General features: G+C 45.2%; 1 protein-coding gene across 5 annotated transcripts in view; it reads left to right on the top strand.

Moving 5' to 3' along the window:
* The window catches only part of LSS (lanosterol synthase), a 38,287-nt gene extending 22,132 nt beyond the window's left edge, over positions 1 to 16,155 (top strand). For all 5 annotated transcript variants that reach the window (XM_010601293.3, XM_003421941.4, XM_023541014.2 and 2 more), the window contains 5 exons: positions 10,455 to 10,520; positions 10,968 to 11,048; positions 11,688 to 11,858; positions 13,713 to 13,791; positions 14,367 to 16,155. In XM_010601293.3, the coding sequence (XP_010599595.1) occupies positions 10,455 to 10,520; positions 10,968 to 11,048; positions 11,688 to 11,858; positions 13,713 to 13,791; positions 14,367 to 14,498 (529 nt within the window). In that variant the 3' untranslated portion in view covers positions 14,499 to 16,155. The remainder of the gene's footprint in view (positions 1 to 10,454; positions 10,521 to 10,967; positions 11,049 to 11,687; positions 11,859 to 13,712; positions 13,792 to 14,366) is intronic.
* The last annotated feature ends 504 nt before the right edge of the window (positions 16,156 to 16,659 follow it).

The raw sequence follows: 16,659 nt of genomic DNA, 5'->3' as shown, positions 1-16,659 counted from the left end.
GTTTGAACCCGTCAGCTGTTCTGCGGGAGAAAGATGTGGCAATCTGCTTCTGTAAAGATTTACAGCCTTAGAAATCCTATGGGGCAGTTCTGCTCTGTTCTCTAGGGTCACTATGAGTCGGAATTAACTCGACAGCAACAAGTTAGTTTTTTTTTTGTTTTATTTTAGGTATCATCAATTACCTAGCACCCAGTGCCATCAATTATTGCTCTTTATTATTTTGTTTCTACTTGCTCTTTTTAACTTCTTGAGATGGATATTTAGATAAATGATTTTCATCCTTTTTTCCTTTTTTTAAGTAAGCATTTAAGGCTGTAAATAAGTTTTGACATGTCACTTAGTTAAAAAAATATTTTCTAATGTCTTTCGAGTTCTTCTCTGACCCATGGGTTGTTTAGGAGTATATTGGTTCATTTCCAGAAACATGAGGAGTCTCTTGTGTTTTTGCTGGAAGCCCTATAGATGGACCAGTGGTTTATTTTGTTCTGGTAGGCACGTTGGGCCACCAGGGGTGCTGTTCTTCATTTTTTTGTCAGCCAGGCCTGGCACACAGGACCCCCTGGGGGATGATGGCGACACATATCTAGAATTGTCCACGTCCCCAGCCCCTAAGCTGCTTTGTGGTTTGATTTATGGTCCTCTCTGCTGGGCTTGAGTTGTCCTCAGATGTATATCACAGAATTCGCCTTGTGTGTGTGACTATTTTTTAAACATGTCATCTTTTAAAAAATACTAGTGGCACAGTGGTTAAGAGCTCTACTGCTAACCAAAAGGTCAATGGTTCAAATCCACTAGCTGCTCCTTGGAAACCCTATGGGGCAGTTTTACTCTGTCCTATAGGGTCGCTACGAGTTGGCATCAACTTGACGGCAATGGGTTTACAATAAAGTAAAGCATGTTCTTTAAGGATGCTTGGAAATACAGGAAAGTGCAGAGGAGAAAGTAAGTCTTCCCTAACTGTGCTTCTGCAGTGTCTGTTACCACTGTTAGGGCTCCCCCACATCTCATGATCGTCTGTACACATGTGTACACGTGCCTGTATCTTCGGTGTCGCCGCTCAGTTTGTACCCGGCAAGGTTTCTGGAAGCAGGTGGTAACTTCTTGTTTCAGTCGGAGGTCTTCTCCCATATGACTGTGATAGCTGCACAGTGCGCCATTTTACCTCCTCAAGAGTCTCTTGGTCATTTCTGACTTACATGGTTGTTTTCCAACTTACTACCGCTTTAACATTGACCCGTATCCTCTTCAGTCTTTGCTCATGGCCAGTATTATTCCCTAGAGCCGTTGTGGGCTCTGGGGTCCCCTGGCCTGGGTTGACTCCTCACTCTGCCCCTGACTGGCAGTGTGTTCAGGGCCCAGGCATTCTCACCTTTGCTGTTCCTTCTCCTGCCATTCAGGATACAGCACAGCCTCATGGTCCGGGGCTGGAAGCATTTCAAAGGCCTGCAGACCCGGGAGAGTATGTGCCCTCAAGTATATTAACTGTTGTCCTTAGGTGAAAATTGCTGGTTTGGAAAGTGAACGTGGTAGACTTATCGCTGGTTTCATTTACATTTCTTTGGAGACTGTTGAACTAGATTATTTTTTTCCAGGTATTTATAGATCATACCTGTGTCTTTTTGTATGAAATGTTCAGTCACGTTCTTGCGAATTTCTTTGCTATGAAAATTTCTTTGCTTATATATTTAAGCACAATAAGCCTATTTCTGCATCTTATATGTCAGATATTTTTCAGTTTCTTTGCTCTTTTTATCTGTTTAGGGAGTTTGAACATGTTTTTAATTTTTAAACAACTAAATGTATTAGTCTTTTATTTCTTTTATAAAAAATTTTTAATTTATCTGGAAGGGTTTGAGGTATAGTTTGGGGTTACCGGTTACTCTAACACTTCTACATATATGGAATATTCCGTCTTTACTCCTCTGGCTTGAAATCCTCCCTTATAAGGTACAGGAAAGTTAAAAAATAAGAAACAACCTTCCTGCTTACTTGGCACTCAGCTTCTTCAATTGTTAACATTTTACTGTATTTGCTTTATCATATTTCCTCCTGTACCCGCATATATTTTTTCTTCCTGAACCATCTGAGAGTAAGTTGCAACTTGTTGCACCTTTATCCCTAAATGCTTTAGTATATATTTCTCAAGAACAAAGGTAATCTCTTATGTAAATATAGTATAATAAAGTCAGAATACTAACATCAATAATAATCTGCAGACCTTATTTAAATTTTCCTAGTTATCCCTTCATAACAAATTCTTTTCCTCAAGATCTAATCCAGGATGCTTTTAGTTGTCCTGTCCTCATCTCTTTTAACCTGGAATAATTCTTTAGTTTTTCTTTGTCTTTCATGACCTTGGCATTTTTGAAGAATACAGGCAAGTTATTTTGTTGAGTGTCCTCACTTTGTGTCTTTCTGGTGTTCTTAATGATTAGACTCAGGTTTTGAAATCATGCATTTTTGTCGGGAATATTACAAAAGAGGTATCTCTGGGGGCCTCATCTTAGGAAGCTGTTCAGTTGATTCAGGTGATGACTGCTTGGTTTCTCTACTGTAAAGTTACTGATTTTTCTCTTCGTGGGGAGAAAGTTTTAGACTATGTAAATATCCTGTTTCTCATCACACTTGTACCCATTAGTTTTAGCATCTGATGTGATTCTTGCCTGAATCATCATTCAAACGATGGTTGCAAGATTGTCGTTCCTTCCATATGTATTAATTGGTGTTCTACTGAAAGCTTTCATTTGACCTGTTATTTATTTACTTATATGTTATTATCAGCTCATGGGTTCTTACACATTGATTTTTTGATTTGATCCGATAGCTAGACACTTTGCAAAACTTTGTTTAGTCAAATGAATTGTCTCAAATTTTTTTTGAGTTTCCACTGTAAACAGTCACTTGCAAGTGGAATTTTTTTTCTTTCCAATCAGTAGGCCTGTAGTTTGTTTTTCTTGTCTTACTACATGGCTAAGCCTTCCTGTATTCTGCTTAGCAAATGTGGGAATAGTGGCATCTTCGTCATGCTTCCTGATAAAAAGGGGAACACTTCTAACATTTCTTCATTATAAATGGTATTTGCTGTAGGTTTTTCGCAGTTACCTTTTTTTCAAGTTAAGGAATTTCTTTTCCTGGTTTGCTAAGGTGTTTTTCTCCTCTGTTGTGAATGAATGTTTTAATTTTAGCAAATAAATTTTCTGCCTCTCTATTGAGCTGGTTATCTGTTTGTCTTCTGTACCTATAGATGATTATTGTAGGTTTTTCTAATGTTAAAACCTTTTTGCATTTCTGGAATAAACCTAACTTGGTATAGTTGCCCAGTATTTAATTTCGAATTTTGCATCTATGCCCATGAGTGAGAGGGCCTGAAAATTTTGCTTTCTTCTAGCATCTTGTCTGTTTTGTTGAAAAGGCTATGTTGAGTTCCTAGAATGAACTAGGGAGTGTTCCCTCCTTTCTCTAACCTCTGGAAGAGTTCGTATAAGATTCGAGTGATTGTTCTGGATAATTTGGTGAAGTCGCTTAAAAAGCTCCTAGGCCTAGAGTTTTCTTTTTGGGAAAAGTTTATATTTTTGACTCATCTTTAATATATAGGACTATTTAGGGTTTCTATTTCTTCTTGAGGCAGTTTTGATTAGTTAGCTTTGCTAGGAGATTGTCCATTGTTTAAATTTTCAAAGATATTGATTGCATAAAGTTTTCTTAATTTACTAACTTTTTAACATCCGTGATCTCTGTAGTTATATCACTGTTTTTATTGCTAATTTATTTATACTTTACTCTTTATATTATGTGTCTATCCCTGAGGAATAATATTATTACAAACTTAGAAGCTTAAAACAACAAACGTTTGTTATATCTGTCTCTGTGGGTCAGGAACTGGCATAGCTGAGCTGGTCTTCTACTCAGGGCCATACCAACCTGCAGCTGAGATGTTGGCCAGAACTGGAGTGTCGTCTGAGAGTTGGCTGGGGAAGGACCTGCGTTCAAGATCATGGATATTGTCGGCAGGATTCATTTGTTGCAGTTGTCAGTCTGAGAGGCCTTAGTTCCTTGATGTTGGCCAGAGGCCACCCTGGTTTCTTGCCACATGGGTCTCTCAAAATGGTGGCTTACTTCATCGAATCCAGGGAGAGAGTCGAAAGACTCTGCTAGCAAGAGGGAAGCCACAGCCTCATGTAACATAGTTACAGAAATGGTATCCATTGCGTTTGCCATATTCTGTTGGTTTGAAGTGACATCCCATCACCTTTGCCGGATTCTCTTGGTTAGAAAGAAGTCACAGCCTTGCCCATGCTTCAGGGGGCTAACCTGGGGGTGGCTTATGTGGGAGATTCACATGGCGGGGGCTCACATGGGTGTGAGCACCAGCAGTCAGGCCTCGGGGGGCACCTTAGAGTCTGTTTGTCCCTCTGTTCTCGTCTTTTCAGGAACCAAGTTATTCCTCAGTGGTGCCAGCTACACTACTTTTTTTTTTTAATAATTTGTTTTATTTTTATTGTTGTTGAAAACATACACAGAAGAACATGCATCAACAGTTTTTACATGTACAACTCAGTGATATCGATAACATTTTTGAGTTGTACACCATTCTCACCCTCCTTTTCCAAGTTGTTCCTTCTAAGTTTCCTGTCTAATCATAAGTTTCCTATCTAGCCTTTTGAGTTGATGTTGTCAATATCATTCCATATAGATAGATTTTAAAAGAAGACAGTGTTCTAATCAGACATTCTTTACTATTTAAGCTAAACTATTGTTTGGTTTTAAGAAGGCTTTAGGGGATATTTCTGGTTTAAGTTTCAGATTTAAAGAATATCTCAGGGCACTAGTTTCAGGGTTTCGTTCACCCAGCTTCCATGGGTCCAGAAATGCTGGATTCCATGATAATTTGAAATTCTGTTCTGCATTTTCACCCTTTTGATCAGGATTCTTCTGTATCTTAGTCATCCTAGTGGGAGCGAAATGGCATCTCATTGTGGTTTTGATTTGCATCTCTCTGATGGCTAATGATGTTGAGCATCTTTTCATGTGTTTGGTGGCCATTTGAATGTCTTCTTTGGGGAAATTTCTATTCAAGTTCTTTGCCAATTTTATGATTGGGTTATTTGTCTTTTTGTCATTGCATTGCCAAAGTTTTATATACATTTGGTTTATTAGATTCTTATCAGATATACGGTTTCTGAAGGTAATATTCTCCCATTGGTAGCTTGTCTTTCTTTTTTGGCAAAATCCTTTGATTAACAAAAGTTAACATTTATGAAGTTTCATTTATCTTTTTTTTTTTTTTTTTTGCTGTGTTCTTGTTATTAAATAATCTGTTGTTAAAAGCTAGGCCTGACGGTTTGCCCCTGCATTTTCTTCTAAGAATTTTATGGTTTTAGTTTGCACATTTAGGTCATTAATCCATTTTGAATTGGTTTTTCTGTGTGGTGCGAGGTATGGATCCTGTTTCATTTTTCTCCATGTGGAAATCCAATTTCCTCAGCACCATTTATTGAAGAGATTTTTGTTTACCCATTGAGTGGACTCAGCACCCTTGTCAAAAATCAGTTGACCTAATAGAGGAGTTCAGCAGAGTATCGGGATACAAGATAAACATACAAAAATCAGTTGGATTCCTCTACACCAACAAAAAGAACATCGAAGAGGAAATCACCAAATCAATGCCATTTACAGTAACCCCCAAGAAGATTAAAATACTTAGGAATGAATTTTACCAGAAGTGTAAAAGACTTATACAAAGAAAATTACAGTACACTTCTGCAAAAAACCAAAAGAGACTTACATAAGTGGAAAAACATACTTGCTCATGGATAGGAAGACTTAACATAGTAAAAATGTCTGTTCTACCAAAAGCTATCTATACATACAATGCATTTCTGATCCAAATCCCAATGACATTCTTTAGTGAGATGGAGAAACAAATCACCAATTTCATATGGAAGGGAAAGAGGCCCCGGATAAATAAGGCATTGCTGAAAAAGAAGAACAAAGTGGGAGGCCTTACTTTAGCTGATTTTAGAACCTATTATACCACCATAGCAGTCAAAACAGCCTGGTACTGGTACAACAACAGATACATAGATCAATGGAACAGAATTGAGAATCCAGATATAAATCCATCCACATATGAGCAGTTGATATTTGACAAAGGCCCCAAAATAGTTAAACGGGGAAAAGACAGTCTTTTAAACAAATGGTGCTGGCATAACTGGATATCCATCTGCAAAAAAATGAAACAAGACCCATACCTCACTCCATGCACAAAAACTAACTCAAAATGGATCAAAGACCTAAATACAAAATCTAAAACAATAAAGATCATGGAAGAAAAAATAGGGACAATGTTAGGAGCCCTAATACATGGCATAAACAGTATACAAAACATTATTAAGAATGCAGAAGAAAAACTAGATAACTGGGAGCTCCTAAAAATCAAACACCTATGCTCATCCAAAGACTTCACCAAAAGAGTAGAAAGACTTCCTACAGACTGGGAAAAAGTTTTTAGCTGTGACATTTCTGATCAGCGCTTGATCTCTAAAATCTACATGATACTGCAAAAAAACAAATAACCCAATTAAAAAATGTGCAAAAGATATGAATAGACACTTCACTAAAGAAGACATTCAGGTAGCTAACAGATATATGAGGAAATGTTCACGATCATTAGCCATTAGAGAAATGCAGATCAAAACTACAATGAGATTTCATCTCACTCTGACAAGTAAAGCTGGCATTAATCCAAAAAACACAAAATAGTAAATGTTGGAGAGGCTGTGGAGAGACTGGAACACTTATACACTGCTGGTGGGAATGTAAAATGGTGCAACCACTTTGGAAATCGATTTGGCGCTTCCTTAAAGAGCTAGAAATAGAACTACCATACGATCCAGCAATCCCACTCCTTGGAATATATCCTAGAGAAATAAGAGCCTTTACATGAACAGATATATGCACACCCATGTTTATTGCAGCACTGTTTACAATAGCAAAAAGATGGAAGCAACCAAGGTGCCCATCAACGGATGAATGGATAAATAAATTACGGTATATTCACACAATGGAACACTACGCATCGATAAAGAACAGGGAGGAACCTGTGAAACATTTCATAACATGGAGGAACCTGGAAGGCATTATGCTGAGTGAAGTGAGTCAGTTGCAAAAGGACAAATATTGTATAAGACCACTATTACAAGAACTTGAGAAATAGTTTAAACTGAGAAGAAAACATTCTTTTGTGGTTACGAGAGGGGGGAGGGAGGGAGGGTGGGAGAGGGGCATTCACTAATTAGATAGTAGTTAAGAACTACTTTAGGTGAAGGGAAAGACAGCGCACAATACAGGGGAGGTCAGCACAATCGGACTAAACCAAAAGCAAAGAAGTTTCCTGGATAAACTGAATGCTTGGAAGGCCAGTGTAGCAGGGGCAGGGGTCTGAGGACTGTGGTTTCAGGGGACACCTAAGTCAATTGGCATAATAAAATCTATTAAGAAAACATTCTGCATCCCACTTTGAAGAGTGGCATCTGGGGTTTTAAACGCTAGCAAGCAGCCATCTAAGATACATCGATTGGTCTCAACCCACCTGGATCATAGGAGAATGAAGAACACCAAGGACACAAGGCGATTACAAGCCCAAGGGACAGAAAGGGCCACATGAAACAGAGACTACATCATCCTGAGACCAGAAGATCTAGATGGTGCCTGGCTACAACCGATGACTGCCCTGACAGGGAATACAACAGAGAACCCCTGGGGAAGCAGGAGAGCAGAGGGATGCAGACCCCAAATTCTCATAAGACCAGACTTAATGGTCTGACTGAGACTAGAAGGACCCCGATGGTCATGGCCCCCGGACCTTCTGTTGGCTCAGAACAGGGACCATTCCCGAAGCCAACTCTTCAGACATGGATTGGACTGTACAATGGGTTGGAGAGGGATGCTGGTGGGGAGTGAACTTCTTGGATCAGGTGGACACTTGAGACTATGTTGTTATCTCCTGCCTGGAGGGGAGATAAGAGGGTGGAGGGGGATAGAAGCTGGCGAAATGGACACGAAAAGAGAGAGTGGAGGGAGAGAGTGGGCTGTAATTGGGAGTAATTGGGAGTGTGTAGCAAGGTGTATATGGGTTTTTGTGTGAGAGACTGACTTGATCTGTAAACTTTCACTTAAAGCACAATAAAAATTATTAAAAAAAAAAAAAATCAGTTGACCATAGATGTGTGGGTTTATTTCTGGACTCTATTCCGTTGGCCTATGTGTCTGTCGTTATACCAATACCAGACTGTTTTGATTGCTGTAGCTGTATAATATGTTTTAAAAGTGTGAGTCCTCCTACTTTGTTCTCTTTCAATATTTAACTATTCGAAGCCTCTTGCCATTCAATATAAAGTTGAGAATTATTTTTTCCATTTCTATAAAGAAAGCTATTGAAATTTTGATTAGGCTTGTCTTGAATCTTTTGATCACTGTGTAGTATTGAGATTGCCTTAGGCTAGCTTCTCTAGAAAAACAAAACCAGTAAATTATATAAATATATATATATGTATTTCAAGGAGATGACTCTCATGGTTATAGAGGTTGGAACATCCCAAGTCTGTGGGTCAGGCTTGAGGCTTCTTCTGATTTGGGTAGCCACAGGGGCTGGTGAACCCAAGATTGGCAGGTCAAGACAGCAGGGCTCTTGATCACAGGCTGCAAAGACCTGCAGGCAAGACAGCTGGTAAGCTGCTAGCTCAGATTCCAAGAGCTTGAGGTCAGACGAACAGGAGCCAGCTGCAGGATCCAGAGTGAGCAAAAGCCCACACGCCTTGCCAGAAAGTCCACCTATACTGGATACAGGCCACACCCCCAACAAAATTCCCTTTCAGCCGATTGGCTGCTCACAGCAGATCCCATCATGGTGGTGATCACGTTATATCAGATCTCATCATGGAAGTGATTGCATCATCATACAACTGCCAAACTGCATCATAACTGCCAAACCACTGAGAATCATGGCCCAGCCAAGCTGACACAACCTTAACCATCAGACATCTTAACAATATTAAGTCTTCCAACTCGAGGATGTGCAGCATTTTTTCATTTATTTAAATCTTTAATCTCTTTCAGTAGTGTTTTATAATTTTTGTTGTATAAGTTCTTCACATTCTTGCTTAAATGTATTCCTGGGTATTTTATTCTCTTAGATGCTGTTGTAGTGGAATCATTTCCATTTCAGATTTCTCACTGCTGGTGTGTAGAAATCCAACTGATTTTTGTTTGTTGACTCTGTATCCTGTAACTTTGCTCAATTTCTCTATTAGCTTTAGAAGCTTTCTTGCAGACTCTTTGGAATGTTCTATATATAGGATCATGTCATTTATTTTTTCCAATCTTGATACCTTTTGTTTCTTTTTCTTGTCTTACTGCTCTGGCTAGGGCTTCTAATACAATATTAAATGGAAGTCGTGAGAGTGGGCAGTCTTGTAGTCAATTAAGCATCTTTCTCCATTAAGTATAACATTGCCTGTTGGTTTTTTATATATGTCCCGAATCATATTAGAAACTTCCCTTCTGAACCAATCTTCTTGAGAGTTTTCATCAAGAAAGGGTGTTGGGCATTATCAAATGCTTTTTCTGTACCCACAGAAATGATCATGTGGTTCTTTTCCTTTGTTCCAATATAATGTATCATTACACTACATGACACTGAACGATCTTCTAATGTTGAACACCCCTCCATTCCTGGTATAAATCCCACTTGGTCGTGGTGTATGCCTCTTTTAATATGCTGTTTGATTCTGTTTGCTGGTTTTGAAGATTTTTGCATCTATGTTCATAAGGGATATCGGCTTGTTTTCTTGTGGTGTCTTTGTCTTGTTTTGGTATCAGCATTTTGTTTGCTTCATAGAATGTATTAGCGAGTATTCCTTCCTTCCTTATCTTTTGGAAGAGTTTACACAGGATTGGTGTCCGTTCTTCTCTAAATGTTTGGTAGTATTCCCCGGTGAAGCTACCTGGTCCAGGACTTTTTTTGTTGTTGTTCGGAGGTTTTTGATCACTGATTTAGTCTGTCAGCTAGACTTCTGATGAACCTCCTTTGTCTTCCAAATCTGTCACTTTCTCTCTGATGGATTTTTTTTCTTTCCTTATTTAGTTTATTCTGTATGATTGACTCAAGCCTGTGTCACTGGCATTGTTTTCAATATTGATCCTATCTGTAGCTACTTCTAATGTGGGTTCATCTCCAAAGCCTTATTTCTTCTTCTGTTTCTTTCCTAAACTCTGCCAGTTTGCTTCTCACCTCCTGTAATTGTGTCTTCTTTGAACTCTTGTATCTAGTCTGAACTATTTAGTTTTAATGATTTTTAATGGAGGCCACGCTCATTCTTTTGAGATTATGGTCTGGGTGGAATTGGGAGAAGTACATTGCTGGCATGTTCATGGGCAAATCTGCTGTGTTCCAGGGAGACCCTCGAGCAGGGCCTGGAGTTCTGTCGGCGGACGCAGAGGGCTGATGGCTCCTGGGAAGGGTGAGTGAGCCAGGGATCAAGTGGTTCTGCCTCACATACAGCCTTCAGGTAAGGAATGTACCTGGAAGCAGGTGCCAGCCAGTGAATTTCTGGTTGACAGCTCCTGTGTGAACCTGGGCCCTGACTGAAGCTGCTGCACTTATGCAGCTGGAAGTGGCTCTGCTATGTGTGCTGGATGCCCGGGCTGCCCAACACTGCCCCTGTGGCTCTGGGGTTACCACCTCTTTATTTCTTTCACTCCAGCTGTTCTTATTTGTGTCTGGTTGGTGTTTTCACAGATAGAGCTGACCCTGAGGTCTGGGCTGGGTGGTTCCATTTTCCACTCATAACCTGGGGTTATGAGTGAGTGTGGCTTGCCGAAGGCAGTCACCCCCTCTTACACGGAGGGCACACCAACAAGCTGACAGAATCCTGTTGTAGACGCCCCCTTTTCCCTTGTCTGTCTAGCTCCTGGGGGGTCTGCTTCACGTATGGCACCTGGTTTGGGCTGGAAGCGTTTGCCTGCATGGGGCACATATACCAGGACGGGTAAGTGGTTCTCAGGAGCACCACAAGGTCACTGGGTAGGGAACAGGGAACTCACAGCAGGGCAGTCCAGCACAACTGCTTGCTCCTTTGATGTTGGCTTTGGGGGAGTTTTTACATTTTTAAACAGCAAGCTAAGATCCATATTCCAGAAAACATATGAGCTATGAGGCTAAGAACAGGATGTCTTCCTTGTTCAGGGCCGACAGCCCTATCATCTGCGCTAAAGATGCTGAGCCAAGGGCTTGCTCAGAGGAGAACGCTTTTGGCCATGCCCCCTCCCTATGTCTGCCCAGCTCCCCACCCCCAGGGGACAGGGTCAGAGTCTGGGGGACCCCCGTGCTGGGCCCGCATGCTCTGTGGGTGCACGGGTGGGCCAGCATCCTGGGCGTGCCTAGGTCTTCTCTTCAGCTTTGCTTGCTGTCGACTGACTGTACCCTGTCCCATCAATGGGCATTTGAGTCCAGAGAGTATCTCACTTGGTCTCCGCAACAGCCCTGGGGTGTCACCATCCACACTTCACATCAGGGACCACCCTCACGTGGCAGGGGTGGGCCTGGAGAGCAGGCTGTGGGTGGCCCCATTGGGATGGGACCCTGGGCTTCCCCCTGTGATGTGCCTGTGTCCTCCTCGTCCCTGCAGGGCGGCCTGTGTGGAGATCACTCGGGCCTGTGACTTCCTGCTGTCCAGGCAGATGGAGGACGGCGGCTGGGGTGAGGACTTCGAGTCCTGTGAGCAGCGGCGCTATGTGCAAAGCGCTGGGTCCCAGATCCACTGCACGTGCTGGGCCCTGATGGGGCTGATGGCCGTCAGGTGGGCATGGGGCTGGCCTGGGCGGGGGCTGCAGGGCAGAGGTCCTGGGAGCAGGCCTTGCAGTAAGACTCATCTGTTAGATGTGGGGCACGACAGCAGCCAAGCAAGGAAAGTCTGACAGAGAGCGGGATACAAGACTGTGGGCAGAGGGCCACCTGTCGGGCCTGGCAGTGACTGGCAGCATCAAGCCTCCAAGGCACCGTAGCGCTTAGCACAGGCCCTGCAGCCAGTTCTTCCCGTGCATGCAGCTTGGTGCTACATCACACGTGTGCATGCACACATGCCCGCAGACGTGTGCATGCACACACACATACATGCACAGCAGTACACACAGGTGCGTATGCCCAGATGCATGCACACTGCATGCACATACAGATGCCCACAGACGTGCACACACACACAACACGCATAGCGGTACACACAGGTGTGTCTGCCCAGATGCACACATGGATGCCTGTAGACGTGCACACATGCACAGCAGTACACACAGACGCGTATACCCAGATGCACGCACACCACATGCACACACAGCTGCCTGTAGACGTGCACACACAAACGGTACACACGGATATATATACCCAGATGCACACACACTGCATGCACACAGATGCCTACAGATGTGCATACATGCACACACACACAATGGTACACACAGATGCATATACCCAGATGCACACATACCACATGCACACACAGATGCCCGCAGACATGTGCATATACATACACATGCACAGCAGTACGCACAGAAGCACGCACACCACATGCACACACAGATGCCTGTAGACATGTGCATCCACACACGCATAGCACTACACACAGATGCATCTACCAGATGCATACACACCAAATGGCCACACAGATGCCCGCAGACATGTGCATATACACACACACGCACAGCAGTACGCACAGATGAATACACACCACATGCACAGGTGCTCATAGATGCACATGCATGCATGCACACACCAATGCATAGTGGTGCAGACATATACCTGCAGGCACGTATACAGACAAACCTTTGTATGTAGATACACACGTGCACAGTGGTGCAGACATGTACATGCAGACACATACACAGACACACACCTACACCTTCACGTAGATACGTGCACATGTGCACAGTGGTGCAGATGTACATGCAGACACACGCACACCTTCACATGTAGATACATACATGTACAGTGGTACAGACATGTACGTGCAGACACAGACACGCAGCTTCACATGTAGATACATACACACATGCACAGTGGTGCAGACAGACATGTACATGCAGACACACCTTCACATGTAGATATGTACACACGTACACGGTGCAGACATGTACATAGTGGTACACACATGTACATGCAGACACACACCTTCACATGTAGATATGTACACACAGTGGTGCAGACGTACATGCAGACACATACATTCCTTCACATGTAGATATAGATGTGCACACATGCACAGTGGTACACATAGAAGCACAATGTGCAGACGTGTGCAGACGTGCACACACATGCGTACACCCACATGTTGGCTTACTCCATGTCCCTGCCTGTGCTCCTGTATTGGGTTTGGAGCCATTCAGAGGATCCTCCTCAAACCCTGTCCAGCCCAGGCTAGGTCGGTGTGAGCAGCAGTAGCAGCAGCATCTGATGGGGGCTGCAAGGGTGTGGCTCAGGGACAGCACTCAGTCCCTGGCAGGCAGGACTGTGAGGCTCTGACGTCCTTGAGGCCTGCACTCCAGCTTTCCAGGGGGCAGAAGGGCAGCTCCTTGAGGCAGGGGCTGCAGGGTGGGGCTGGAGGCGACAGCAGAAGGCTTAGCTCCCCACAGCTGAGCTGGGGCCCTGACTCTCTCATCCCCAGGCATCCTGATGTCAAGGCCCTGGAGAGGGGAGTTCGGTGTCTGCTTGGAAAACAGCTCCCCAATGGCGACTGGCCCCAGGTACGCCAGGGCGTCCCAGGGGCGAGAGCCTGTCTGTTCCCTGTGCCTGCCCCCCTGTGTGGGTCTGTCCTCCACAAGGTGTAGGGTGGGCTGTCACTCGGGGCACTTGATGAGCCAACCCTGCCGGCTGCAGTCTGGGCTGGAGCAGCATGTGATGGTGGCCGTCATGGTGTGGAGATGGGAAGGTGGGAGAACCTCTCCAGGACAACCCTTAGGCTCTGCCGCAGCCCCTTGCCCTGTCTTCCTCATGTCCCTGTGCCTGGGAGGCACAAGACGCGGCCTCTAGTGAACTGTAATGTGGGGGTCGTGAGGTTGCTGAGGCCGGCTGCCCTTGCTGCCTCCCGTGGAGGGGCCCAGGGCTAGGGAGGCCAGCAGTTGTGAATTACTGGGGTGTAGGAGGGCAGTGGCCCTGAGAGACCGGTGGTCAGGCTGAGGCTTTGCCTGTAGGGGAGGGCCCGCTGATGGCACTGTGCCCGATGCTGGGCGGGGGACTTCTGCTCCTACCTCACCAGCTTACCCAGCTGGTGGACTGCCGACCCTCTGCCCGGGCTCTGCAAACCTTTGTGTCCTTCCAGGAAAACACCTCTGGAGTCTTCAACAAGTCCTGTGCCATCACCTACACATCCTACAGGAATGTCTTCCCCATCTGGACCCTGGGCCGCTTCTGCCGCGTGTACCCCGAGAATGCGCTTGCCAGCTCCCACTGAGTATACCTGCGGGGGACAGGGGACCGCCCTGGCAGAGTCAGCCCCACATTCTACATCTGGGAGGGTGGGACTTGGGGGCAGCACTTGGTTCTCAGCACAAGCTCAGTCCTTGTTGGGGAAAGGAGCAGAGGGAAACCCTGAGTCCTCAGCAGGCCCACCTGTCCCAGCACCGGGCTGGTCGACGTGGTACTGTCCTTGCTGTGGGCACAGGCCTAGAGCATTCTGGGAGAAGGCAGTTGTGCCTGGCGCCTGCCCTGGTGTGGATGCAGGCCGTGGACCGCCCTTTGAGGCTGCTCGTGTCCTGTATCCCTCTTCATGTCCTTGACCCTGTGCCTTCTTTCTAGTGGGGAGAGGGTACCATGGGCCATGTATCTGTTATACGGTCTCCTGCGCCCCTGCTCAGCAGCCCTCTGGGGAGTGGAGGCCCCTGTTGGCTGAGGCCACCTAGGCCCAGCAAGGAAGGGGGCCAAGTGTCACTGAAACTGTGTGCTGCACAGGGGAGCCAGGGCAGTGCTTCTCCCATGATGCAGCCTGGCAGGTTTTCAGGGCCCCCAGCACACCAACCTCTAGGTTGTGCATTGGTTATGTTGAGACAAAAATGCGCCCAGAGACCAGGCCTGACAAGGACAGTGGGGTGGCCATGGTGTGACCACTGTGGGGCGTTGCTGCATTCAGGACAGCTGAGCCCTCCCAGCCCATCCCTCCCCACCCTGGCCCTGCTACGCCGCCCCACCCCATGTGTGCTCCAGGCATTGTCTAGGGTGGGGGGTCTTTGAGTCCCTCTGGCTTCTGCACTTGTCTGGGCTCAGGATGGAAGAGATAGGTCCTGGCTTTGCCCCTGACCTGAGCAGCGTTGTGGCCTCAAACACTAGCACTTCCCCGGGTGGGGCTGTGAGGGGCTACCATCAGACCTGGGCCTGGCTCCACCCACTGCTCACCCATTCGGGTGCCCTCATCTGCTCCCCCAGTCAGTGGGCCGTCTTCTCCTGCCCTCCCCAGTCCGTGCCAGCTCCCCTGCCCCCACAGTATATGTATGTTTTCTCCCTTGGACCCACTGGCTACGCCTCTGCCCCAGTACGGGTTCAGGGCCTTCCCCAGCAGTTTGCCCTCTGGCCTTCCTCACCCCCAGTCTCCCGAGCCTCCCTGATCGCCGCCCCCACTGTCCTGGTACTTGCCTCCCTTGGGGTGTTCGCTCAGGCTGCCTCTCTACAGCCCACTCTTGCTGTTCCTGCCTGTGCTCACTCTTCCTTGGACTTGTGGCTCAGACCGTGTACACAGGTGGCCTGTTGGCTCCACACAGGTGTACACAGGTGGCCTGTCTGCTCCACATAGCGGGTGCCTTGAGTGTGTGTACGCTTCTTGGGCATTGTGAAACCAGGATGGTTTTGGCAGAAGGGGTTATGTCAGGACCTTTGAAGCCTTGGGTTTGCACTTGTACCTCCCCCTGCCCACGCCTCCCCAGCTGGGGCAGCAGGACAGGGAGGGATGGCCTTCGTTTGCCCTCAGCATCAGCAGCTGCCGTGACCACATCACTGTACAAAACACATTTTCCAGGAAAGATCAAATTCACTTTTGTACTGAGACTGCAAATAAAAAAATGTTATCAAAGTCACTGCCAGGACCAGCTACCTTAATAAACAGACACTTGGTTTCCTCATGTGGAAGCATGCTGCGCTTTGACTTATCCTGGGAGACAGTTACAGTGGCGGGTTTTCTGAGACTCTGTGTCACTCCTTGCCTGCTGTGCCTACGCCAATTCCACGACCTCAGTCTCGGGGAGCAGGAGGACAAGCAGGATGTGTCTCCAGTGATTTGAGGGGAGAACATTTGCTCCAGCACAATTAAAAATCAAGTTCTCTACCCTGAGCGAATCATTAAAGATTGTTGAATTAAAATTAATTATTAGCTATCAAGAAAAGATTATGAATAGTATGCTGGAAGTGTTCTTGGGAGCCATCTTAGCTTTCTGTGTTCACCATGAAGCATCCTTCAGAACCTTCTGTTGAATTCTTCAACGGGAAATGCTTGCTTTTCAATAGAAACTTATTTCTAAGACAACAATGCTTTTCTGTTTTGGAACATAACTGGTATTGCTACATAGACTTATTTAGGTAATAACTTTTTTTAATATATTAATGCTTTATGCTATTCTTTCAAATTG

This window comes from Loxodonta africana, chromosome 2, assembly GCF_030014295.1.
Source record: "Loxodonta africana isolate mLoxAfr1 chromosome 2, mLoxAfr1.hap2, whole genome shotgun sequence".
NCBI classification, from domain to species: domain Eukaryota; kingdom Metazoa; phylum Chordata; class Mammalia; order Proboscidea; family Elephantidae; genus Loxodonta; species Loxodonta africana.
The sequence above is the reverse complement of the archived record's forward strand: the minus strand, read 5'-3'. Positions and strand labels throughout refer to the sequence as shown.